The sequence below is a fragment of the Vigna unguiculata genome, chromosome 3 (assembly GCF_004118075.2).
Source record: "Vigna unguiculata cultivar IT97K-499-35 chromosome 3, ASM411807v1, whole genome shotgun sequence".
NCBI lineage: Eukaryota > Viridiplantae > Streptophyta > Magnoliopsida > Fabales > Fabaceae > Vigna > Vigna unguiculata.
The window spans coordinates 10,457,639-10,484,047 of NC_040281.1; the positions used below are offsets into that span (position 1 = coordinate 10,457,639).

At 32.5% G+C, this 26,409-nt stretch overlaps 3 protein-coding genes and 1 pseudogene across 4 annotated transcripts; 1 reads left to right on the forward strand and 3 right to left on the reverse strand.

The window, feature by feature from the left end:
- Positions 1-826: 826 nt before the first annotated feature.
- On the reverse strand, positions 827-3,086 carry LOC114177596 (syntaxin-125-like). The gene has a single exon (XM_028063006.1). It carries the CDS (start codon positions 2,506-2,508, stop codon positions 1,594-1,596), a length of 915 nt encoding a protein of 304 aa, XP_027918807.1. The 5' UTR covers positions 2,509-3,086; the 3' UTR covers positions 827-1,593.
- A 1,748-nt stretch (positions 3,087-4,834) lies between these two features.
- On the reverse strand, positions 4,835-9,090 carry LOC114178912 (sphingosine kinase 1-like). 2 transcript variants are annotated; one of them, XM_028065059.1, is made up of 10 exons: positions 8,697-9,090; positions 8,499-8,621; positions 7,615-7,715; positions 7,373-7,445; positions 7,185-7,271; positions 7,020-7,097; positions 6,837-6,907; positions 6,169-6,465; positions 5,601-5,723; positions 4,835-5,508 (listed from the first exon to the last, which is right to left on the reverse strand). In XM_028065059.1, exons 1-10 carry the CDS (start codon positions 9,010-9,012, stop codon positions 5,317-5,319), a joined length of 1,461 nt encoding a protein of 486 aa, XP_027920860.1. In that variant the 5' UTR covers positions 9,013-9,090; the 3' UTR covers positions 4,835-5,316. The 2 variants fall into 2 exon arrangements, with proteins under 2 accessions (XP_027920860.1, XP_027920861.1); XM_028065060.1 differs by lacking the exon at positions 7,615-7,715 and having other exon boundaries at positions 8,697-9,071.
- Positions 9,091-18,309: 9,219 nt separating this feature from the next.
- Positions 18,310-23,487, forward strand: LOC114178958 (annotated as a pseudogene).
- Positions 23,488-24,720: 1,233 nt separating this feature from the next.
- On the reverse strand, positions 24,721-26,191 carry LOC114178963. The gene is made up of 4 exons (XM_028065119.1): positions 26,027-26,191; positions 25,499-25,852; positions 25,042-25,407; positions 24,721-24,963 (listed from the first exon to the last, which is right to left on the reverse strand). The coding sequence occupies exons 1-4, from the start codon at positions 26,096-26,098 to the stop codon at positions 24,721-24,723; spliced, it is 1,035 nt and encodes a 344-aa protein (XP_027920920.1). The 5' UTR covers positions 26,099-26,191.
- Positions 26,192-26,409: the final 218 nt, after the last annotated feature.

Below are 26,409 nucleotides of genomic sequence, written 5' to 3' on the forward strand. Positions count from 1 at the left end.
TTTGATCATATTAATTAATTGACAAGTATTGCATGAAGAGGGTACGCTGTAGTGGAAACTGGTACAAATGATGCCCGCGTGGAAAGGTTAGCTGTATAAAAATGGTTCTCTGCCATAAATTACAGCCATTATTCACTGCATCTTAGAATGAAACTGGATTAATTGATTAAAAGTAAAGTGGTGCCCTTCATCTCAAGCTATGAACTTCTGGTGTTCAGAAGTTCAAGAAAAAGTGGGATCGTTTGGACACGATATAATATTAGAAGGAAAAAGACAGTTACCTAGAATTTGTTTGGTAAATTGGAAGTCAAAAAGATTTGGTATACCTGTTAATTAATGGCTAGACTACAGTTTACCAGTGTGATATTTAACTGGATCATTTGTTTCGTTGTGAGTACGAAAATTGACACTACTTTTAATCCATTCTTACAAAATAGTCAATTTTCAACAGAAGACTGGTACTAAATTAATACTAATACAAAATTTATTCTGTGATGACCAAGAACTGTTTGTACTGCTAGTGAAAAGCAATTTTCTTTCATTATTTTCTCAAAAAAAAAAATCTAATAATTAGTAGTAGTAATAGTATCTAAGCGAATGGTATGATCATTGCGTATAACATTTTAAGGACACTAACGTTAGGCACCAGAAGCTGAGTAGCATTCTGCAGAAAAAAATCATTTAGGACTTGGGAGCTATGCTTGTCAATTAAACTGAACACAAAGCACGTTTTGGTTAACAATGAGGCTCGCTGTCTCGGATCTATGAAGCAAGAAAATGGCTGCAGCAAGTAGAAATGCTGCTAACAGAAGCTTGAACAGAAAAATTTAGGTCTGTTCCTCTCTAACATGAATATTGCATACACATCCATTTTTAGGTTGAATTCAGATTGACTGAATTTCAATTTCACTGTTTCAAATTCTAAGCATTAATTATTCAGAGCGCACAAAGTTCTAATTATTTCTAATCTGTAGAATGTTATTCACTTTTATCCTTCTCTTGGGAAAATGACAATGGAGCTGGTGTAACATTAGAGAATTTACTCACTTCATATTTGTAACATTCTAAAGGTAAAGGATATCGGTTTAATCTTTCAAATCATCGTAACAAACATTAACATAATACAATCAACATGGTCAGAGAACAACGTCATGGTAAGAGATTTAATTTCAATGTCTATGTATATGAAAGAACATATATTAACATAAATCAATCCCACTTTTGTAAAAAACTTATCTGTAGATTAAAAAGTGAGTGTTTTGTTTTTCATACTCCAACAACTATGTTTTTAAAAGGGTCAACACATTTTCGCTGTTAAACCCTTCCTTCAACCAGTTCATCTCTCTCCCCCTGTAACATGAAACTGTACTTACTGTTCTGAATAGAAAACAGGCGGAAATGAAACGAAGAGAGTAATATGATTGAAACAAAGCATCCGTTCCGAAAATGTGTGAAGCTATTTACATAAGATGAGAAGAATAGCAGGTTCCTATATGGCACAGTTGTGTATAGTGTTCCTAATCTACTAGAATCGAAATGGAGAAAAAGCTTCTTGTGTTGCATGGATCCTTTGTTGTGTGAAGGTGTTATCGTTCACCTCAAGAGAACAGGCAAGAGCGAGGTGAAGAGAGGGAAGAGAAGCAGAACGATGAGAACAGCGCCGAGAATGATGGCATAGCAGGTCCACTTCCTGGAACTCTTCTGAATCTCTTTGGCATCCTCAAGCTGCTCCGTGCCACGTCGCACAAACGAACTCGCATAAGCCACGTGGCTCTCGATGTTGTTCAGCTGCTGCCCCTGCGCCTCCACCATCGCCGCCATGTCCAGAAAAACCTGGTGCAGTTCCATCAAGTTCTTCTCAATCTCCTTAACGGCGTCGTGCCGCTCCTGAATCTCCGAAATGGTGTCCATTATCTGACCCCTCCCCTGCTCCTGAATCGCCCTCTGCAGAAAGCTCTCGCTCTCCCCACTCGATATCAAATTCTCGATCGTCTCCTCCTCCGCCTTCTCCCCCGTGATCGTGAAGTACCTCCGCTCCACCGTCTCCTTGTATTCCATGTGCATGCGCGCCCTAAGCCCCTGGAAATCGTCCATCATGTCCTTCAGCTTCTTCCCCAACCCGCTCACCACCGACGTCCTCGTCCGGTCCGCCGACGACCCCGGCCCGCACCCCGGCAAGCTCCGGTTCGCCGCGTTCGACCGCTCCAGCGCCTCCAGCTTCCCCTTTACCACCTTCACGCGCTTCAGCACCAGCTCCACGTCCTTATCCATGCGCGCCCGAATCTCCTTCATCGCCTTCGCCGTGTGCGCCGTTTTGCTCTCCTCGTTCGCCTCTTGCAGCTTTCTGTACAGCATCTCCACGCTCCTCATGTCCTCTTTCACGTCCTCCACATCCTCGAAGAACTTGTCCAGGTTCACGCTTTCTTTCCCCGCCTCCACGTCATCTAGATATGCCTGCTCTTTCAGGTCACTGTATTTCTTGAACGAGTTTGAGAAAAGGTCGTTCATTTTTTCTTCTTTCTTTCTTTCTTTCTTTCTTCCCCAACTACCTAAAACCCTTTTTTTTTGTTCTTTTTTCTAGATATCTTGCATGCTATATATGATCAAAATCTTGAGGAGCATGTGCTGAACTCATCCTCCTCTGCAGAACCAACAATGGAGAACCCAGAAGGTGACAATTGACAGAAGCGAGTAATTGCCACCAACGAAAGGTTTAACTTTTTGAGGATGTTTTTTCTTTCAGTCCTGGTTCTTATGGTGCTGGTCTCAGAGGCTTATGGTAATTAATGATGGATGATGAAACAAGGTTTGTGTTTTTGCCTTTTTTTGAACGGAATCTTTAGATGATTTGTGTCCTTTCAAAGCTTCTGCTCTTTTTTATTTTTAGGAATTGTATATTGTTTTTTAATTAGATGTTCCATTTTGATACTATCTAAAACAAAAGAAAATTGAATGTTTATGCAATTGTGTTTGGAACCTAACAGAGTTTGAGCTAGAATTGATGAATCCTATTATAGATGGAACTTAGCAGCCAGTCTTCCCTCCTTCACACATTCTATTTTTGAAAGGAAAATCCATGGCTGCTCAATTCATTTTTATCTTTCATCTTTCACATTAAATATCTAACATAATAAAACTAAAAAAAAATAAAAATGAAGTGATGTTGTATAAGTAAGATCAAATATTTCTCTCCACCAATAACTGTTCAGTGTAATCAAACTTCAATCAAACAGAAGAAATAAAAATCACTTAAAGAAGACGTGCTATAATTTGTATGTTATAATATACTATATTGAATTAGCATTGATATATATATATATATATATATATATATATATATATATATTATATATATATATATATATATATATATATATATATATATATATATATATATATATATATATATTATATATATATATATATATATATATATATATATATATATATATATATATATATATTCATGTATATTATTACAAATAATGATAGATAATAATCATAACTGATATTTTTAATCTGTAATTAGCATAATTATTGTGGTACTTCTAGTCTTTAGATAATAAATAAATAACTTATTAAAATCAATACAAAATAATTGAACTAGTTATTTTAATTGATAATAATATAATTTAAATTCTATCTTGTATACTGATATTAGATTTGTAGGCTCTCTTGTTGAATGGTTTAGTTGGCTTTTTTCTTACTTGTGTTATACGTTGTAAAATGTTGTCTTTGCGTTATTCATGCATGCTATAAGTGCAAGTACATCCACTGATATTTAATGGTAAAAAACTAAAAAGTAAAAGTAAAAAAAAAAGATATTATTAAAATTATTGAAATGAAAAACATAATTAAAATTATAAAAATAAATATTTTATTAACTTCTATAATATTACAATTACAAGGCTTATTACAATTACAAGGCTTAAATATCTTTTTGGTCCTATTTTCGTAGTGTTTTCGTAGTGTTTGTTGCGGATGGTCCTTATTTTGACAGAATGTTTAAAATGGTCTTCGTTTTTACCGAATGTTTAAAATGGTCCTCATTTTCGCAATTTATGTTTTATTTGGTAACACTGTTTAAATCATTAACGGAACATTGTACAGGTGGCACGGTGTGTTACGTGTATTGTACGGTGTAGTACAATGCTCCGTTAATGATTTAAATGGTGTTACAAAAAATGACCAAATAAAACACGAATTACGAAAATGATGATCATTTTCAACATTCCGTAAAAATAAGGATCATTTAAAACATTCTGTTTAAATGAGAATCATCAACAACAAACACTACGAAAATGACGACCAAAAAAATATTTAAGCCTAATTACAATAAAAACACAGAACACTTTACGATCATTCCTATTTATTATAGGTGATTTTTTTGCTGATAATAAAAGAAAATAAAAAATAGTTATGTTAATAAGAATAAAATCAATATAACATGTACACAATATATTATAAAATGATCTACATTATTAATTGTTACTAAATTTTGTAATATTAGTGAAGAACATTGGTTAACACATTAAAAAACATTGGCTGTCAATTACGATGGCAAGAAATTATAAACAATAATGTCTTTCTATGTTGGCTTAACTAATTCATGTATTAATAATGTATAAAAAATTGCATGCATTATATTTTAGTTACAATTAGTAAATAATGTTTAACAAATAAATAATTTATGTAATTACGAAGTAAACTTAATGATTCAAATCTAATTAAATTCAATTATCAAAATTCAATTAAATGTAATTATTCAAATCCGATTGATCCATTCACAATAAAATAAACAAAATAGACTAAATATAATGGATCACAAAAGTTATTGGTTGTTGAAAATTTCCACAAAAATCATGGAAGAACAAACATTTTCCACAATAGTTAGAGACTCACACTTAATGATATTCAGACTTCCCACTAATACTTTGCTTGGACAATATGAAAGAAAGAAAAAAAGTTAAAATAAAAGTTACTTATTATTCTAATATTATTTTTAAAAATTTATTAATTTTATTATTCAAATACCCCTTAAAACACATTTCTAGCAATGGTATACATCTTTGTCCCCCTCTTTTGTTCTTTCTTTTTCTTCTTCTTTCTCTCTCATCACTGAAGTTGTTCCAATCAGCTCGAGAAAAGCAGGGGATATCTTCTCTTTCCATCTTTGTAACAGAGGAGGTTACGGAAGCAAACAAAGCTAAGTGTCAAATAAGATTTGGTGTATACATCAATTTTCTTCCAAAATTCTTAAACCCAGAGTATTCATTCTTTATCTGTTTCTCACTTTTGTTGTAAAGATCACGGATTTTAAATAGGAGCAAAAAGAGTAGCTAAACCTTGATCCACTGTTATTTGAAGTTTATCATAGGCCATCAAAGTCTTCTGCTCACACTGGTACGATCCTTTACCCCTTGCCAGAACCTCACCATCTGCATCTATGATCCCTTCCTTCTCCTGGTCCCCCAAGCGCGGCCCAGGTTCCAAGACCAGAACTTTCACCTATGGTTTGTTGCAAAAGATATAGAAAGTAACATATCTTGTCGTGCAAATAAATCACTGCAGGAAAAGTATTACAGTAGTGATGACCACACCTTTAGGTACATGACATGTGGCGATTTTACATGACCTCCATTATTCAAATCTGACATCAATGACAGCAACGGTAATTTGGGGCAATTCTTCATAATGATCAAGTCCAGATAACCATCTGAAAACTGCATTTACCAAATTAAATTAACAAAAGACTAGTTAAGTTCATGGCTGTAGGCAACTATCACCAATAAATAGTTAAGATGTCACACAATGGAGGGAGAAAATTTGGGGTGTGGTGTCAGCTAGCAGTTATGTCAATGATGGCAACAATTGGGGTGTCTCTATGATCTATTCTGCACGATACTTATATAATGAACATTGATGTCTAATAGTCATTAAAATCAAGCAAAATATACCAATAGCCATTCCTCATTTAGTCGTATATTAGCCTCCATGGGACCAGTTCGGATACTAATTTATATGGATTCATCTTCTAATTCTTTTTTTAATGTTGCCAAAACTGTCATGTTAGCAATACGAATCAGTTCTAGCTATGACATCACATGTCAGGTGAAACAGTATGAGAGAGCAATGATATACAGAAGAACTTTTACGCATACAACCAACCTCTGCATCTGGTGCAGCCTTGGTGTTTTCAGCACCCCAAGGCACATTGTGAAGCCAGACAGAAATAAATGGTCCATTTAAAACCCTCCAACTCAGATTCTCCAAGTCAATTTCAGGTCCCTGATAAATTACCCTTTTTAACTTCACTGGTTCCTCATCCATTTGATCACTAATAATGCGTTTGCTAGCAGAACTGCCAGGGTAACTTATGGTCTCCCCGTAAGCTTCAAATCCAGGTGCAGGCACAAAATAAAGACATCCTTCATAATGCCTCAAATGGAAGATTCGAGAAAGAGCCTACAACAATAGGTAATGCAAAGAAAGTAAAAAATAACCTCAATCCTTTTAAGTCAAAGAAATTGCTGTATAACAACGAGAACATGGCACTGAAGTGTGGGTCACTACTAGGTATACATATAATTCTGGTGCAAAAAATCAGGAGACAATCTTAAATTCGGTACTTTGGCTTCTACATAAACACAAATACTTTTTTGTAAACTTGGTAGGTGATCAATACTTTGATGATTAACGGCTTTTTGATTTATGTTCTTGCCTTCAACCAAAGTATCAGATAACTCATGCAACAATAATTCATATAAAAAGACTCAGCAACTAAAGAAAGCATCATAAACTAACATGTCTTCTTACTTATTACACGGCTTACTTACATAAAAATCTATTCGTGCACTTCCCATCCACCTATACTTTTCAGACTCGATATCAATATCAGCCACCAGACCTGAAATAAAATTATCAAATGTTACATCAAATAACATGGCCACAACCACATGCTTCCTCACAACCACCTCTTTTTCAAAATCCAATATATGGTGACGTTAATTTATAATTACCCCATGCAAGCATCAACACACTGAAAAATCTGGTTTCCCCTTGTGTGATGGTGGCCACATCAAGTGATCGCTTATGGCCTGACAGCATTTAATGCAGAGTTAATATATACATCAACACAGTTTAAAAAATCATATATATGATCACATATGTGACAAGTTCGTAACCTCTTATAATGGCGAGAACAGCATTGGTTATTGTACAAGGATCACCCACTGAATCGAGAAGAGACTTTGCCATGCCATTCCCCGTACCTTTATTCATTTTATACGAACGTGCATCACAGAGGAGATAATTAGAAGATTAACACAACAAAATTTATTGGCTAAATTCATTAAAGAAAAAGGAATGAAACCTGCAGGAACTACTCCAAGGGGTATCTTTATTGCAGTGTCCCAGTCCTCCCTCTGAAGCAGTCCATTTACAACCTACTAAAAGTGCGTGACGTTAGTAAGATAATTAAAGAGAAACATAGGCAACCATGTGTACAAAAGAAACTCAAACAATCATTAGTTCACACAGCCATCATCACATTCTTAATGGTCGCACTTGGTACGAACTGTAACCAAATAACAACAATAATTTCAGTGAACTAACCTCAACCAAAATCCCATCTCCACTGACACAAACTATTCCATCGTATTTGGAAAAATCAAGTGACTGAACAACTTGCTTTGCATGGAGCTGATGCTTGGTTTCTGATATATAATAACAAAAAAATAATTCCAACTTATAGATAGTACTATAATTTTTTTATTATGTTGTAGACTATGATAGAATGCATTAATAATAAAATATTTAACTTTGATAATAGTATTTTAAAAAACTAATTTTTATTATTCACAGTAAAAAAAACGTACACCTATAAACATTAAACTAATAATAATAATTATAATAACATTTACTTATTTATTTAGATTTTATACCTACAACAATTTTTTATATTTTAGTTTTTACATATATTGCATGAATACGAGTATGATATAGGTACTGATACAACATTTCGATAAACTTGGGATAGGACGTCAACATAATCAATATAAATATAATTAAATTTTATAAATGATGAAAACATAAATAAAACTATTTATAATTTAAAATGAAATTAAATCCTTGAATAAGTTTCAATGTCATTATAGTTCCTTCTCTTCTCCATCATCTCTCAAAAGAACTGACTCCAAATCAATTCATCACTAGAAGATTAGAAACTTCAAGATTCTTACCCTTTCAAGTATATCCTATTTATCTCCACCAATATCCCACATTTTGTTTTCACGCTCTATATAACTATTACACTTCCTTGAGTGGAGATAGATATTTGTGTGTGTGTGTGTGTATATATATATTTTGAATCTTTGGCTCTTTTACGATTTAGGATTATTAATGTTTGATTGGTCTGTATAGATTGTTATTATCAATCACACTTTTTTTATAATAACAATAATGGCAAAAGAAAGAAAACCTAAGGAAAAGATCAAAACCTTGAACAGTAAGATGGACTTGTGCGTCTTCCAAAAGAGGTTTAACATGATCCCGAAAAATATTGGCACCAAATTTCCTTCCCCCAAAAGGATTAACAAAAACAAAGAGCCTCTTAGGGCGTCCTGTTCCAATAAAAATCAGAATCCGCAGCACAAAATTAATCACATAAGCTACCAAAAAATCTTCAAATTAGTTACCCAGGGAATCGATGAATTCTTTGAGCTTCCGGCACCAGAGCCTGTGCGATTCCTCCGACGATGGCCGAAACACGACGTCGTCTCGGACAACTTTTCTTCTACTCCCGCAACCACAGCATCCATCTCCGCTCTCCACCACGGTTTTCAGCCTAATGTTCAAACCATCGGTGGCGAACCCGATAACCTCTTTTTCTATGATCAAATTCCGTTGACCTCCCTCCGGCCACCACAGCCTCCCATCGGCAAGCAGGGATAACTGCGTCACAGTTCCGTTAACGTTGACCTGATCGGAGATTATGGCGGCGGTTCGGTCCATTTCCTGCGAGAACCGGTTTGATTGCAAAATAAACCGCCAGAGCAGAAGGTCAAAGAATAATGGTAATGACTTGAGTTAGGAGGAACACAATTGATTAATTTATTGATTTCTTTTTCACAAATTTTAAAATATATAATAAAAGCCTTAATTTTTAAAAGTAGATTAGTAATGTTTTCAACTAATAAACTCATTTTTGATATATTTACACGCACTCTAGTCAGTAATGCGAATTATATATATTGAGATTAATTTCTTTTGGGAATTAAATTAGTCTAATTTTTTGTTTATAAATTTTACCACCTTTTTTAAAGTTGTTCCTAAACGTGTACTTTGATCATCTTTTTTAAATGAAATCATTTCTTACCATTATAAATTTATTTTAAAAAGCATGTTAATTGTCAAAATTTTAATTTATATATTTCAGGGAAAAATATGTTTTTCGTCCCTCAAGTTTTACTAAAATTTGAAAATGGTCTCTGGTCGAAACTTGGTCACTGTTCAATCCCTGTATTTTCAAAATCATTGTTTTTAGTTCCTATTTTTGGACGGCGTTAAAAATAACAAACGGTGTCACGTGTTATTTAATTTTTTATATATATAAAAAAAACTAGCGTCGGCCTAGCCGATGCTTTTCACCAAAACTAGAAAAAAATATGCTTTTAGTCCCTGAAGTTTGAACTTAATTTGAAAATGGTCTCTGATTGAAACTTAGTCACTATTTAATCCATGCACATTAAATATTAATTATATAATAATAATAATAATAATATTAATATAGTATTAATATTAATTACTTATTAGTATAGTACACTATTTAGTCACATTTAAACTTAGTCACTATATAATTACTAATATTATATATAATTACTGATATTATTATATAATATCAGTAATTATATAATAATAATATACAAATAATAATAATATTATATAATAACAATATATAATTATTAATAATATTATCAATAAATAATAATAATATTATTTATTATTTATATTATTACTGATATATTATTATTATATAATTATTAATGATATTATATAATTGTTAATAATAATTATTATATATTATTAATAAATAATAATATTATTAATTATTATTTATATTATTACTGATATATTATTATTATATAATTATTATTAATATTAATACTAATAATAATTATAATATTATTATTTATTTTAATATTATTAATAATTATATAATAATTATTATTATTGTTATTATTATATAATAATAATACTATTAATAATTATATATTATTATTATATAATATTATTATTATTAGTAGTATAGTATTATTATTATTATATAATTATTATTTAATGTGCAGGGACTAAATAATGACTAAGTTTCAACCAGGGGTCATTTTCAAATTAAGCTCAAACTTCAGAGACTAAAAACATATTTTTTTCTAGTGAAAAGCGTCGGTCTAGCCGACGATAGTTTTTTTTTATATATAAAAGATTAAATGACAGGTGGCACGCCGTTTGTTATTTTTAACACCGTCCAGAAATAGGGATTAAAAACAATGATTTTGAAAATACAGAGACCAAAAAGTAATTATGTTTCGACCAAGGACCATTTCTAAATTTTAGTGAAATTTGAGGAACTAAAATCATATTTTTCCCTGTATTTTACTTTTAAAATGAATTAGTCAGTGGAAACGAGCAGAACATTACTGTTATTTGAATATCTTGGTTTTCTTTTTTTCATTTTTCTATAGAAATCAAATCATAGTATAAAAGTAGTAGCTAAACCCTGAGTTACTCGTATTTGAGGCTTATCATAGGTTATCCGAGTTTTCTTTTTCACATTGAGATTAGGATTAAGTTATAATCATAGAATTAAGAAAGAAAACATAAATTCAAATTTAAAAATAATTTTGTAGAATGTCGCATGTGTACAATTATTTATGATCCTATTTAAATTACAAAACAAAAACAAAATATAGGGAGAACATAGAGGTTCCCTCAACTTTATAATAATTATATTGGTAGAGATATTGTTATATAATAAGTATTAAAAATACAAGGCACGCATTTATTAGCTTATCATGATAAGAATTAGATAATATATATAGTATCATATATGATTTATAATGATAAGATAAAATAAGTGTATGTATGGTGCTTTTTTGGAAGTGTGGTTTTGTATCAGTGCCATGTTACTGTGTAAACAATAGGAAACAGTCCTCACTACAACATTAGGTGAACAAAATGAGATAGCAATTATATACATAAATTCTTTCAAAAATAATGTGGTATACTTATGGTCAATGGTATATCATCCTATTTTGGAAATATGTAAATTTGACCAAGGGTCAACCTCTATATGCTTATAAATCCTTTTTTTTTTTAATTATTCATCGAATGAATTGGTTGAGAAATGTTTCTGTTTGTACTTAAAGTATATTAAGGTCACTTACGTCTTCATAACAAGATTTTGATTAGTTTTTGAATATTTTTTATAATAACATTATTTTTTAAAGTATTTTACGTTGCGAATTAATTTTAAAATATTTTACACTAATTAAAAATTAGTTTTTAGAATTAATTTTAAAATATTTTACACTAATTAAAAATTAGTTTTTATTTATTTTTTACTATTTGTTATTTATTAAGAAAGTTGTGATCCAATTCAATTTGTTTGGTTGAGATGACTCAATCCAACTTTGGTTTGACTCGACCTAATATTGTTCAACATGGGTTGAGATTGTGTCTCAAGAATTAACATAGTATGATATGAACTTGATCTGACATTGGTCTAATGTTGGTTTAACTCAACTCAGCCCAATATCGGTTTGACTTAATTCGTGTGGTCTGACTTTACTTGGTATAATATAGACACAATTTTATTTAATCTGATGTGAGCCCAACTTGACTAGGCTCGAGTTCGACACAAGGTGGCCTAAATTGACTCTTTATGAGGTGAGATTAACTTAACTCAGTCCAAGGTGGGTCAAACTCAACTCGATTAGAGGTGGTCTCGACTTAACTCAGCCAAAAGTGGGGCAAAATGACTTAGCAATAGGTGAGTCTACTCGACTTAGCTTAAGGTGGGCCTAACTTAACCTATGATACGTCCAAAATGACTCGATCTGTGGTTAGCCTAACTTCACTAAGTTTAGTGTGGGCTAATGTGGACCTAACTTAACTCAATTCAATGCGGACATGTCTCTACTTGGTCTAATGTGGGATCAACTTGATTAGACCTAACATGGTCCAACTTGGCTTCACTCGACTTGATTAGGCCCTATTTAACTCAATTTAAGGTGCATTCGACTCACCTTGGCTTGACATGGACTCAACTCAACTTGGTTTGACATGAGCCTAACTCAACTTTGTCCAATGTGAGCTCAATTCAACTCAACACGTTGTGGAGCCTATCAATCTTATCTTACTTAGATCCAGCCTATCTTAGCCTAACCCTTACAACCTACTTTGCTTGGGTCTAACCTGACCTTGTATATCTTGACCTGGGACCTACTCACGGATATTATTTCTTTACCCAACTTTATTTGACCTATGTGTGGCTCAACTTTACCAACATTGGTCCAACTCAACTTAACCTAACATGAGTAATCTCAACTTGACCTAACATTTTTCAAAATTGAATTTGACTTGCCCTATACTCAATTCAACCTAACTTATCCTAATTCATGCTTAACTTGACTTAGCACGATTTGAATTAGATCTATATTGGCCTAACCTAGACTTGTTTTGTCTCAACCTGACTTAGGTCCTTGACAACCAGCTTAAGATGGTGTCAACCTGGCTTAACTTGACTTAAATTCAACCCAACTTTGCTTATATTGTGTTTGGATTTGAATTGAGTAAATGTCTTTATGTGTATCAAGACCATTTTAAGTAATTTTTTTTCATTTTCATTTTTAAATAAGATATCTACTTAAAATATGGTCCATTGGTTAGCTTTGACCAATGGGGCTTTTGTTGCTATTTTGGTCCAATAATTTATTTGAACTTTCTAGTCCTGTAGTTTTTTTCTGGCTCACGTGTTGAAGATCAATCATGCGAGTTGAGTCAAATTGACAAGTTTTGTAATTTAATATTTTGTAATTATAATTATAAATGAAAACTATTTACAATCAAATTATAAAATTTATTTATATTTAATTTTATAATTATTAAAATAACTTTAATAATGGTAATAATAATTTTTTTTATTTTTTATTTTATAAAAAATTAAACACACATACACACATCTGTTTTCATTATCAACTATTAAATAATTTATTGTATTAAATTAAATTACTCTAAAATAAATAAAAAATTATAAGTGTGTAAAGGATTTAAATATGTTTTTTTTTTCACGAATTTAAATGTTTTTAATATTCACCACGTTAAATGTTCTAATAGAAAAACGTTTATATTTTGCTCGAAATAAAATTCTATTTCAACACTAGTCAGAATCTTGTTTCTTCTACTATATATCTAAGAAATCTTTAGTATAGGTAAATTACTGAATTGGACATCTTAACTAACTGACACGTGTCTGAAATTGAGGGTATTTTGGTCTTTTGGATAATTTTTTTTTTCAGCTGAAGCTTTAATTGTTGATTGATGGTTGCTGACAGACGGAAGCTTCTGCATGAAGGCATTGCATTTGGCGGAGGTATTTGAATTTTTCTTCTTGCATTAGGTTTGTTCAGAAACATATTGTGCTACTTTTTTCTTCTTCTTCAACATTTCATTGGATCTTCTTTCTTCTTCTTCATAGCAACGTAAGTTTCATTTTTTTTTTTGGTTGTTTATTTTCGTTGGTTGATGTTTGTTTCTTCTTCTTCTTCTTCTTCTTCTTCTTCTTCTTTTGCTTTCTTTTGCTTTCTTCTTCTTCTCCAGTTTATTTATATATCTTTGTGATTATTGTTGTTCAAAGTTTGCAGAACCTGTTTTGTTGTTCATACCGACGTAAGTTATAATTTTTTTTTGCCTTTTTTTTGTTGGTTGATGGTTGCTTCTTCTTCTTTTTCTTCTTATGCTTTCTTCTGCTTTCTTCTTCTTCTGCTGTTTATTTGATTTTTTTTTGTTGTTGAAGGTTTGCAGAAGCATTTTAGTTCTTCATACCAACGTAAGCTTCCTTCTTGCTTTTTTTTTTATTTTTTTTTCTTACGTTCGCTTTGTTCTAACACATTTTTGCTTTATTTTTTCTTCTTCTTTGAGTGCATTGCATGTTCTTTGTTCTTCTTCATCTTTCTTCTTCTTCGTACCAAGAGTTATTTAAGTTATAAATTGTTTTGTTCGTCTTTTATTTTCGTTGTATTTATTTTTTTATTGTTTTTTTTGTTGTTCTTCGTTTTTTTTTGTTGTTCTTCATACAACTTTGATTTTATGTTCTTCTTCTTTTTGGTTCATGTGTTTTTGTTATTTTTAAGTTGTATTTTTTTTTGTTGTAAAGCAGTTGACCTGTTATTTTTATGTATTAGATGGCAAGGAAATTTGATATGATCAAGGATATTGATGGAAAAAGGGAGACTTTGAAACTTGTCCGAATTGTGGATCTGTGGTTTGTTGAGTCATGGGATTCAAAACGAAATATGGAGATGATTCTGACAGATCAAAAGGTAATGTATGATTGTATTGTCATTGTATCAGTGTATTTTGTATGTGTATGTATTTGATGGTTATGGATGGTTATGGTGGTCAGGGTGATGTTATCCCTGCTATGATTAAGAAGGAAGACATTGCTACGTGGGAAGACAAGCTAAAGGAAGGAGAAAGTTATATAATGCATAACTTCAAAATTCTCAACAACAGAGCTCAATATAGAGTTTGCGACCACCCTTATAAGCTATTGTTTATTGGAGCTACATCTGTTCGACGACAACCAATTGCCAGTATTCCTGCAAAAGTTTGGAAGTTCAAGAGTATAAAGGATATCATTGATGGAAAGTATTCTGCAGATTTGTTGGTTGGTAAGTTTTTCTCCTTGATTTATATTTGTTTTCTATTTTTTTGTTGTCTTTACTTACTGTTTTGTTTTTCCATTTTAGATGTCATTGGTGTGGTGGATAATGTGGAGGAGAAACCAAGTTCCAAAAATGTTGTGTTTGACCTAAAGGACTTGAGGTTCAATTGTTTGTTTTGAATTGTAATGGTGTTTTGAATGTCATAGATTAAGTTGATTATTTCATTTTAATGGTGTTTTGAATTTGTTTTTTTTTTGTATATTGTAGTGGTGCGTCAATCTGTTGTACTCTTTGGGATTCATATTGTTTGCGTTTGGTTAGTTATTGGAGGGATAGTCGTGAAACACCTTATCCGGCTATTATTCTTACTCAGGCAAAGATAAAGGCTGCCTCAGGTTTCATTGTATTTCGAGATGTTTGTTATATTGATTAGTCTACGTTAAATGGAAATTTATTTAAATTATTTTGTATATAGGTCCATGGCCGGTGTCATTGTCTAATTGTTGGAATGGATCGAAGTTGTTTATGGGAGATGATGTATCAGAACTGATTGAATTTAGGAAGGAATTTGCAAAGTAATAGTTTTATATAACGACTATCTTATTCTATAACTCTTTGTATTTCATAAGTACTAACTAATGTTTATTGTGTAGAACTACTGCTCATGAAACTTTCGAGGAGGGAAGCCAATATAGTGGATCATCCCAGATTAGTCATGTTGATAGGTTTATGTATAAAACTGTTGTTAAGAGTGTTTCACAGATCCTGATTGTGATAGAGGTAGTTTCGATTTTGTATACTTTTATAATCGATTTTTGTTATTATTAACCCTTCTTTTATTGTTGTAGGAGATTTCATGTGTTACTGTTGCACATACACTTAAATTTAACTTAGGAAATGATGGATGGAGTTACTTGGTTTGTAACTTATGCGCAAAAAGAACATATGAAGTTGGTTCTTTTAAGTGTTTGAATTGTGATGGTTATAATGAGTATCCAAAAATGAGGTTAGTAATAGTTGTATTGTCAAATTATGTTATTTGTCATTGAATATATGTTTTCAGATACAAGCATCTTATTTTTGATTAAATATATGTTTTCATGTACAAGCTTGAAATTCAAGTGACTGATGGAAAAAAAGGTTGCTAACTTCATGCTTTGGGACCAAGACTGCATCAATTTAATTGGTCTTTCTGCTGGTGACTTGCGAAAGAAAATGATCAAGGTTGTATATTTTTTCTTTTCCATTAATAATATAATAATGGCATAATAATACTCATTTGATTTCATCTTTGTTTTTTAAAATATATTAGGATGGTGAGGAGGATCCTAAGTGTTTTCCACAGGATCTAGACGTTCTTTTGGGTTGTAATTTGGCTTTCAAGGTCAAACCACAAGGAAATAACCGACCTGCTTCAGTAATGAGAGTTTCAACTGATCGTGAAATCATAGGACACATTAGTAGTCTTCTTGGACAAACTGAGGTCGTTATTTTAATCTTTGTGTACTGATTATGTGATGTATTTTGAGATGGAACTAAAGAAATCAAATTTTGCAGGTAATGGAAATTGTTGAAGCTAAGGAAAATTTTTCTGATCAATCAGAGCTTCGTAAGGACAAGTCGATAGTAAGTACTTATTAAATTGGTTGGTTTTATTAATTCCCATTTTCATGTATTATATGTTTTAATGTATATTGAGTTATGCAGGCAATTGAGGTTGGGAAACGTACGAGTGCCAGTGAATCTGATGTCCATACTCATACTGGGAGTTCTTTAGTAAGTATTTTAAAGTAGGTATGATTTGTGGTGTAATCAAAATTTATAATTTTAAATGTTAAATTTTGCAGGCATTGGAACTTGCTGAATGTGGTGATAATGCAGCATGTGACTTATCTGCTGATACTGATAGTTCATTAGTAAGTATATAAGTACATAGATTTAGTGTCTTAATTTTACTGGACAGTTTAAAGATGTAATTTGACTAAACATATGTTTCATTGCAGACGTGCCTTTCCAGGACTGATGATCTTGATCCGGATGTTGTTTTATGTGTGACGCCCAGAAAAGATCTTTACGCTACCAGTGACAATGAAGACATGCAGTATATTCCAGAAAATTTCATGGATTTTGATCTTTTGGAGGACCTGCCATTAGCCCAATTGTCAGCTACAAAGACAATGAAGATTATCAAGAAGGAGAAATGATATTTAATTTATGAAAGCTATGGAAATTATTGTAATTAATGTTGCTTAAGACTTTATGTTAGTTTCCTTAGAAATGTTTTGGGTCCTTCAAAGGATGCATTCGTGTTTCCTGTTTTGATAAATTGTACTGGGGAAACCTTCTTTGGTTTTTTAAAGAGTTTTGGTTGTGCTTACGTTGAACAAAGTTTGAACACTTTTCGTATATTAATATTAAACACTAAGGTCTATTATAAAAAAATTGTAACCGTCCAGATGTTTATGTATTTATAGTCAGAATTCAAAATTTTATGCATTGTTTTAAGTATACTACCATAATGAGAATTAAGGAAGACTACCATGACAACGTGTTATTAATATTCTTTTAAGTATGCTAGCATGATACGCGTTGATACATGTTCATTTTGTTACAATCGAACCTATGCATTCAGTTTAACATTTTCATATATTTTTTATAATATTATCTGGATTGATTAGACATGCATTTAATAAAGATACGTTAAAGTTTATAGAGTAGTAGGATATCATAATTCATTCAAGCAATGATCAAACCCGCATTTATTAAAGCCAAAGACGTGCAATAGTTAATGTTGATGGTACGATATTGTATTCTATTAAACCAGTACATTTGGTAATTATTTCCTGCGCTACAAGCAATGTGCATGTAACTGTATAAAGCTGGCAGATTAGACACATTAGGATGAAAAGACTTGCATTTAAGAACCCGAAATCATGCTTCGCATTGACATGACTTTATAGTGGTGCTCATTTTGGCGGTAAAAATTTCACGAGTCATCTATCCAGTATCATGCAACTGCGAAAATCTTTAGATTAGTTTATGTTAACACAACCTTTAATGGTTAAGTAGATGAGAATTTGGTAAATCAAGTGTGTTCTAAAGGGTTAAAGCACAGCTTACTATTATTATTCATTAATTGGAATTGTTTCATTTATCTGTTCACAAAGCAGTATTATGAACTATATCTGTAATGTTTTCAAAATTTCGTGTAGAAGTTTTTCTATGATCTTCAAATATAACCTTTATATATTATGCAAATGTTGTTATTTCCGGAATAATTATCATTGTGTGTTGTGTTTAATGTAGAATGATGGCCGATGAAAATAGAATCTGCAGTTCAAGTGCAAGAATAAAAAGAAAACTCATAATGCAGGAGAAGAGGATGAAAGCTACATACAAGAATCAGAAGCGCGTTCAAAATAAAATGCCAGATTGTACCCCATTAGCAGATGTGACAACTTATTTTGTTAATCAAGATACGTTGCATATGGAATCACAACTTGGATCTTCTGATATTAGATTCAGGAATGTTCAAAGAAATGTTACACGCTCACGAAAGAAGCCTCAAAGTTTGCTTGACAAGTTTGAAGGCACTGTGAATAATATGACTAACATAAGTCAAGGGAACATACCAAGTCAATCATTTGTATTGGAAGATGTTCATGAACTAGAATCATATTCAGATGAGTCTGAATCGCTTGGTCAAACAGTAGAAGGTAATCTTATTTTGAAATGAAATTAATAGTTAATCATTATTACTGATATGTTGATCATAATTAATTAAGCAGTCATTGATGAAGTAGATGATAGGAACCATCAAAGCATGGAGACTAATGCAAGATAAGTAATCTACGAAGTTTTTTATCAATATAATTGTTACGATATATGAGAACTTCAACTAATAATTATATTAATTTCCAAATTGTATGCAGATATAGGAGATCCGATCTATGTTTGTCAGCATTGCAATGCATATATGTGGTATCAAGAACGCATTGGTAAATCTCATCATATGATTAATCCGAACTTTCAACTATGTTGCTCAAATGGAAAAGTTGAATTGCCAATGTTGAAAAAACCCCCGGATGAGCTAAGTCAACTTTTATTTCAATCAGATTCAAAACAGAACAGAAGTTATCAGAAGAATATCAGAACATACAACATGATGTTTGCATTTACATCACCTGGAGCAAAAATTGACAATAAATACAACAATGGAGGTGGTCCACCAAATTTGAGAATCCAAGGACAATCATGCCACAGAATTGGGAGTCTTCTTCCACCAATTGGACAACAGCCAAAGTTTGCTCAATTATATATTTATGATACTGAAAACGAGATACACAACAGAATTCAATCTCTAAGGTACAATTCATTCGTCTAAACAATTGTTATTATATTATGTAGCATGTTTGTATGGATCTGCTGAAACAATTGCCATATATGAATGTAGGAACAACAATGATATTGATGCTGAAATTGTTAGAACATTGACAAACATGCTAGATAAGTACAATGTCCATGCTAAATCTTTTCGTATGGCAAGGGACAAATATGCGGAGTAGCCATGTCATGATCTTAAATTGAAACTTATTGCTGATAGGCAAAACGATGGACGTATATACAACATCCCCACCGTTTCAGAGGTTGCTGCATTAATAGTAGGAGATGTTGACACTGCATCTCCTAGGGATATTATTATGGAAAGCAGAACAGGAAAATTACAAAGAATAAACGAGTTGCACACAAGCTACTTGGGATATCAGTATCCGCTGCTGTTTCCCTATGGTGAAGATGGATATAGGCATGATATTAGTCATCGTGATTCTTTGGCACTCAAACGTAACCGCTTAACAATTAGGGAATGGTTTTGTTTCAGAATTCAAACCCGACAATGTGAGCCAATGACCATTCTTAGATCAAGAAGATTATTCCAACAATTTGTTGTAGATGGATATACAATGATTGAGTCTGAAAGACTATCATTCATCAGAAACAATCAGTCCAAGCTGAGGGTTGAGAAATATAGTAACCTCTGCCAACCAAGCAATGAGAGCTACACAGAAGCTTCACAGAAAGGAAAACGTTTTGTGCTTCCATCTAGCTTTGTCGGTGGTAGGAGATTTATGGATCAATTATATTTTGATGGGATGGCAATATGTGGTCATGTAGGATTCCCAGATCTTTTTGTAACTTTTACTTGCAATCCAAAATGGCCAGAGATTTGCAGAATATTGAACCCTTTAAAATTAACTCCTTCAGATAGGCCAGATATCATTGCAAGAGTTTTCAGAATCAAATTTGACCAACTATTGTCAGATTTAACAAAGAAGAACATATTGGGAAGGGTCATAGCATGTCTGTATACTTCATATACTTACTATTTATTTGTTTCATTTAATTGATTATTCTAATCATGTAACTGATGTATGATTGCAGACATGTATAGTATTGAATTCCAGAAACGTGGTTTGCCACATGCTCATTTGTTGTTATTTTTGCATCCATCAAGCAAGTACCCGACAGCCACGAATATTGACAAAGTAATCTCAGCTGAAATACCATGTGCCAAAGAAGATACAGAATTGTATAACTGCGTAAAAGAACATATGATTCACGGCCCATGTGGAATGTCTAAGATATCATCTCCATGCATGAAAAATGGATCATGTTCTCGATTTTATCCAAAGAAATTTGAAGATACTACAACAATTTCAGAAGATGGTTTTCCTCATTATCGCAGAAGAAACAATGGTCTTAGCATTGTGAAGAATGATATTGCACTAGACAATCGATTTGTGGTTCCTTACAATCCTACAATATTAGTCAAATATCAGGCTCATGTCAATGTAGAATGGTGCAACCGTTCTAATTCAATCAAGTACTTATTTAAGTACATCAATAAGGGTTATGATAGAATTACTGCTGCCATTGTCTCTAATGAGAACCAAAGTTTTTTAACTGATATTCCAAGGGATGAAATCAAACAATATATTGATTGTAGATATATTTCTCCATGCGAAGCATGTTGGAGAATATTTTCATTTCCAATTCATGGAAGAAATCCAGCTGTTGAACGATTATTTTTTCATCTACCAGGCGAGCAATCAGTGTACTTCAAGGATGATGATGACATTGATGATATCATGGCAAAACCGACAGTTAGGGAGTCCATGTTCACCAGTTGGATGGACTGCAACAAGAAATATTCAGATGCAAGGGAACTTACATATCCACAATTTGTTTTTAAGTATGTGTATAATAAGAATCAAAGGTGTTGGAAACCAAGGAAAAAGGGAAATACCATTGGAAGACTTATTTGGGTTCCCCCAGCAACTGGTGAACTTTTCTACCTAAGAAGGATGCTAACAATTGTTAAAGGTTCAATATCCTACATAGATTTGAGAACTGTTGAAAGCATAACTTATCCTACATTTAGAGAAGCATGTGAAGCTTCTGGATTTTTGGCAGATGATAGAGAATACATCGAAGCTATCAAGGAAGCCAATGAATGGGGATCTGGAAACTTCTTGAGGAGATTATTCGTAACTATGCTCATGTCAAATAGTATCAACAAACCTGAGGAGGTTTGGAAGAAAACATGGGAAATGTTTTCTGATGGAATTGTATATAATGAAAGAATTATTGCACGAAATCCAGGTGAAATAGTTTTTAACAATATTAATGTCAATTTTGAATATGAAACTATGTTAACTCATGTTATTTGTTGCAGCCCTCATCCTGAATTTTGAACTATTGAAAAATTTGACTTTGATTGAAATTGAGAAGCTTTTACAGAACAATAGGAGATCATTAAAGGAATTTCCGTCCATGCCTTATCCTAATGATTTTGCAGTAAATTACTGTGGCAACCGATTAGTGTATGCTGAACTTGATTATAACAAGGATGATGAACTACGTATCTTTGAATCAAATTTTAGCAGTATGACAGGTAAGTCATTTATTCCTAATATTTTTCCAACACAAGTCATTGCTATTTATCTAAATTATTATTGATATGCAGATGAACAAAGACGTATTTTCCAAAAGATTATAAATGCGGTGCATGATGAAAAAGGGGGCATGTTCTTTTTATATGGATATGGAGGAACTGGGAAAACATTTATGTGGAACACATTATCTTCTGCTCTTCGTTCTGAAGGAAAAATAGTTCTAACAGTTGCATCAAGTGGTATAGCGTCTTTGTTATTGCCTGGAGGTAGAACAGCTCATTCAAAATTTAAAATTCCAGTTCCAACACTTGAACACTCTGTCTGCAACATTACAAAAGGTAGTGAACTATCAGATTTGATGAAATTGGCAAACCTCATAATTTGGGATGAAGCACCAATGGCACACAAGTTTTGTTTTGAGGCACTAGATCGAACTTTAAAAGATATCATGAAAGAACACAACAAATCAGATTTCGTTTTTGGTGGCAAAGTAATAGTATTTGGAGGGGATTTTAGACAAATTCTTCCTGTTATCCCTCGAGGAAGCAGGTCTAATATTGTTCATGCAACAATCAACTCAAGCTATCTTTAGGAGCATTGCCAAATTCTAAACTTGACCAAAAACATGCGACTGTTACAGCAGGGATTGCACAGCTCTACTGTTGCTGAAATTGAAGAGTTTTCTTCCTGGATAATAAAAATTGGTGATGGTTCACTGAATGAACCTAATGACGGCTTAGTAGATATAGAAATCCCTCCAGAATTTCTAATCAAAAACTACAAAGACCCTATCCAAGCTATAATCAATAGCACTTATCCACAACTACACCAAAAATTCAATGATGAGATGTTTTTGATATCACGAGCTATTCTAGCCAGTCGAATTGAAACAGTGGATGAAATCAATAAATCTGTTCTGGATTCTATTCCAGGTGATGCTTAACTCATACTTATCATTTTTTCATACATCTGTCATATTTTATACGTCTAACAACTGTTACTCATAAAATTTAGGTGAAGTAAAAGAGTACCTCAGCGCAGACTATATTGATTCTTCAGATACCATGGACGTTGATGTATATGAAGGTATTACACCAGAGTTTTTAAATTCATTGAGGACATCGGGGTTACCAAATCATATTATAAAACTCAAAGTTGGGACCCCAATAATGCTTTTGAGAAATTTAGATCAATCTGAAGGGCTCTGTAATGGAAGTAGATTAGTAGTTACCAGACTAGCAAAGCATGTAATTAGTGCAAAAATTATAACTGGGAAAAACAAAGGAACAGAAGTTTACATCCCGCGTATGTCTATGTCTCCTTCTCAGTCACCATGGCCATTCAAGATGATTAGAAGACAATTCCCAATCATGTTATCTTATGCTATGACCATAAACAAATCTCAAGGTCAGTCTTTAGATTGTGTTGGATTGTATCTGCCTACACCAGTTTTCAGTCATGGTCAGTTATATGTTGCAGCTTCCAGAGTTAAAAGCAAGTCTGGATTAAAGATTTTGATCCATGACACCGATAATAAGCCTTTGACTGCTACCACAAATGTAGTTTTTAAAGAAGTTTTCAACAATGTGTAATGAACGATTACATACCTGATCTTTTTTTGGCTAGCCATACATATGTCGAATAGTTACAGAGTAAGAATGCTTAACAAATATTCTTAAATATGATGTGTTGGCGTAATGTATAAGTTTATTGTCATAATAACTTGCAGTAATAAATGAATATGTGGTACTTTTATCTTATTCCTTGCATTTATCATGTCTGAACTGACAATTACATTATGGTAAATTCGTATTGGCCATAGTGCATTAAATATGCAAACTGCCATTGACCAACAACAAAACAAGAATTAATTATGTGCGCAGATAATATTCTGAAATAACTGCTAGGTTCATATAGCAACTCCTTATATAGAGTATTGTCTTGCAGCCATATAATTAGCCCAATTGATTCAGTATGTCTTACTTGACACACCACCTTAAATATGTAGTTAACCTCCCACAATTGTCAGTTTAATCATGTATTTAACCCCAACAAGACCTTGCAACGTCATACCAGCAGCCCAAGTAATACTGAATATTTAACTAAACACACTACCTTAATTATCAAACGCACCTCCCAGAACTCTGACATTATTAATCAAATATGCTGATGCAAATGAAGATCCATTTTCTTTTATTAACAACTATCCATACTATATTAAATACATCAAATTTTGGACATTACATTTATTTATAAAATTGACTTTTTTAACATAAATAAGTAATATTATATAGAAACGAATATAGACATTATTTTGTTTTTTTATTAACGTAATATTAGAGTAAGAGTTATATTGTTATTTATGTTATTTATGAGTAGCAGTTATGAAAGTAAATAATGTTATTTATAAAATGATATTACCAATAAGAATACTAAGGTTTAAATATACTGTTATTAATTAACAAATAATTTCATATTTGGTAAAAACACTTTACATTTATTCAAAGTTTTCGCTAATTTGAATTTATATTAATTTAAATTTTAAACTTAATCAAAATATGAAGATAACGAAAGTTGAAACTTGGTATAATAATCCTAAGAGACGTGTACATATTTATCATTAAGTAGATATAGTCAATATAATAGTCAATATAAATAAGCAGTTTTATATCAACATTCCAAAATACATTAATGTTGATATACTAAATATGTAACATAAACTTAAACTATATATTCCAAAATTCATAAAAACGAAACTTAAACTAAGTGTTTGTAGGATGTACGTAATACTTTGACAAACAAAATATTCAAAGCATTACAATAACCTAATTCTTCAATATATGGATTACGCCCTTTTCTTCATCCTCCACAACAAATCTTATCCGATCACCAGCAGCCAATCTGTTTTCTTTGCAAAACTTCTTCCAACCACAGGTCAAGTAACACTCATACGAACTTCTGCCCGTCCAACGTATCTTACAGTCCCAGAATTGAGATTGGTCATTCGTCAATCTGTAGCTCTTGCGACCCTTGATCAAGCATTCTTTTGCAAATTTGGAATCCAGATACTACATTCGAAAAAACATGTTAATGCATCATAGATAGGAATTCAAGTATGAAAGCAGGATTATATATATCTGTCTTACCAAAGAAGATGCTTTAACATCATAATTGCTTAATACTTTCTCAAAATCAGGAGCAGCAACTGGAACTTGGGTGTTTGCAGCACTGCCCGAATTTCTGTTATAATCCATTTCTACTCCTTCAGCCAAGAATATCCTATGAAGAAATACATTGTTTCCTACATAGTTTAAATGTAAGTAACACGGACCAGTCAACCCATAATATGGAATGCACCTACTAAAACCAAACAGGACCATCCTCAAATTCTCATCTTTATCGACATATATTTCAAACATCTTTGACAGGGGATCATACAACTTGATCGCGTAATGAAACGCAAGTTTATCCCGACAGAATATTTGAAAGTAATCTGGGACAGTAATCAACATCTAAGACAACAATCAAGACATGAACTATATTAGAATCAATGCCATACAAATGCAACTGTAAATGTAATAACAATGGATTAATATAGCATACCGTCGCTGGGATAAACTGCACCCTAAACGCTTGGAAAAACCTTATTGAAGACAAAGGGTTACAACCAAGAGAAGTCTTTGCTGTACCAGGGTAGTCAAACTCCTTCCAGTCCAGATCAAAAAGCCTTATACGAAAAAATTGGTCTCCACAGTAAACAGTACACACATAATAAACATCGTTGACGTTATAAAAAGACCGAATGCTCTGGACACCACGAAACTGTCTCTGACCCAAAAGACCCTCCTCAAACTCTATATTTATGGTATTTCCTTTCGGATCGCTAAAGAAGTTGGTCCCCAGCAGTAGCATTTTACCCCATTGCTCATAAAAACCAACTTCGAACTCCAGACATTCCTAACATACACGAAAGCAGTAGCATTCATAAAAATGAAAACTTTCAACACAAATTTCTACAAATACTTCAACCACAACACCATCGTACAAAAAAACATTAACTCTACGCCAGAACCTAGGTATTCCTATCCAAAAAACGAAACTTTAAATAAACGAACGAAATAATGCACCAACCTCTGCGGGCTCCATGACAGTAACTGAGTTTTGGTAAAAGTTTGTGAAGCTCATGGCCTTTGATGAAGACATTTTAACGTTTGGAGGCTGCTGCAACTGCGACAGGGATAATGGATTCTTTCTTCTTTTCTGACCAAACACAGGGATGATGGTTTCTTTCTTCTTTCTGACCAAACACACGCACACTGATCCAACTTACCATTTAAAGCCGCAAAACGTTACAACTGAACGAAACAAAACCCCCTGACGAAACCAATCAACGTGCAAAAAAAATATCCCCACGACAAGACATGTAATAAGTTGGTTTTGCCGCCATCTTTTCGTATTCTGAGAGATATATTACATTTATTTTAATGATATTAAATTAGTAGTAAAAACGTTTA

Bases quoted from the DNA above. Each gene is read 5' to 3' on its own strand.
- LOC114178963 (XM_028065119.1), bottom strand. From the start codon at position 26,098: ATGTCTTCATCAAAGGCCATGAGCTTCACAAACTTTTACCAAAACTCA. The intron at 25,853-26,026 runs GTTGGTGCATTA...CGTGTATGTTAG, and splicing joins CTGTCATGGAGCCCGCAGAG to GAATGTCTGGAGTTCGAAGT. The intron at 24,964-25,041 runs GTAAGACAGATA...TTTCGAATGTAG, and splicing joins ATGTTAAAGCATCTTCTTTG to TATCTGGATTCCAAATTTGC.
- LOC114177596 (XM_028063006.1), bottom strand. From the start codon at position 2,508: ATGAACGACCTTTTCTCAAACTCGTTCAAGAAATACAGTGACCTGAAA.
- LOC114178912 (XM_028065059.1), bottom strand. From the start codon at position 9,012: ATGGACCGAACCGCCGCCATAATCTCCGATCAGGTCAACGTTAACGGA. The intron at 7,716-8,498 runs GTTTTGATCTTT...ATTATATATCAG, and splicing joins AGTCCATCTTACTGTTCAAG to AAACCAAGCATCAGCTCCAT. The intron at 5,509-5,600 runs GTGTGGTCATCA...AACAAACCATAG, and splicing joins CACATGTCATGTACCTAAAG to GTGAAAGTTCTGGTCTTGGA.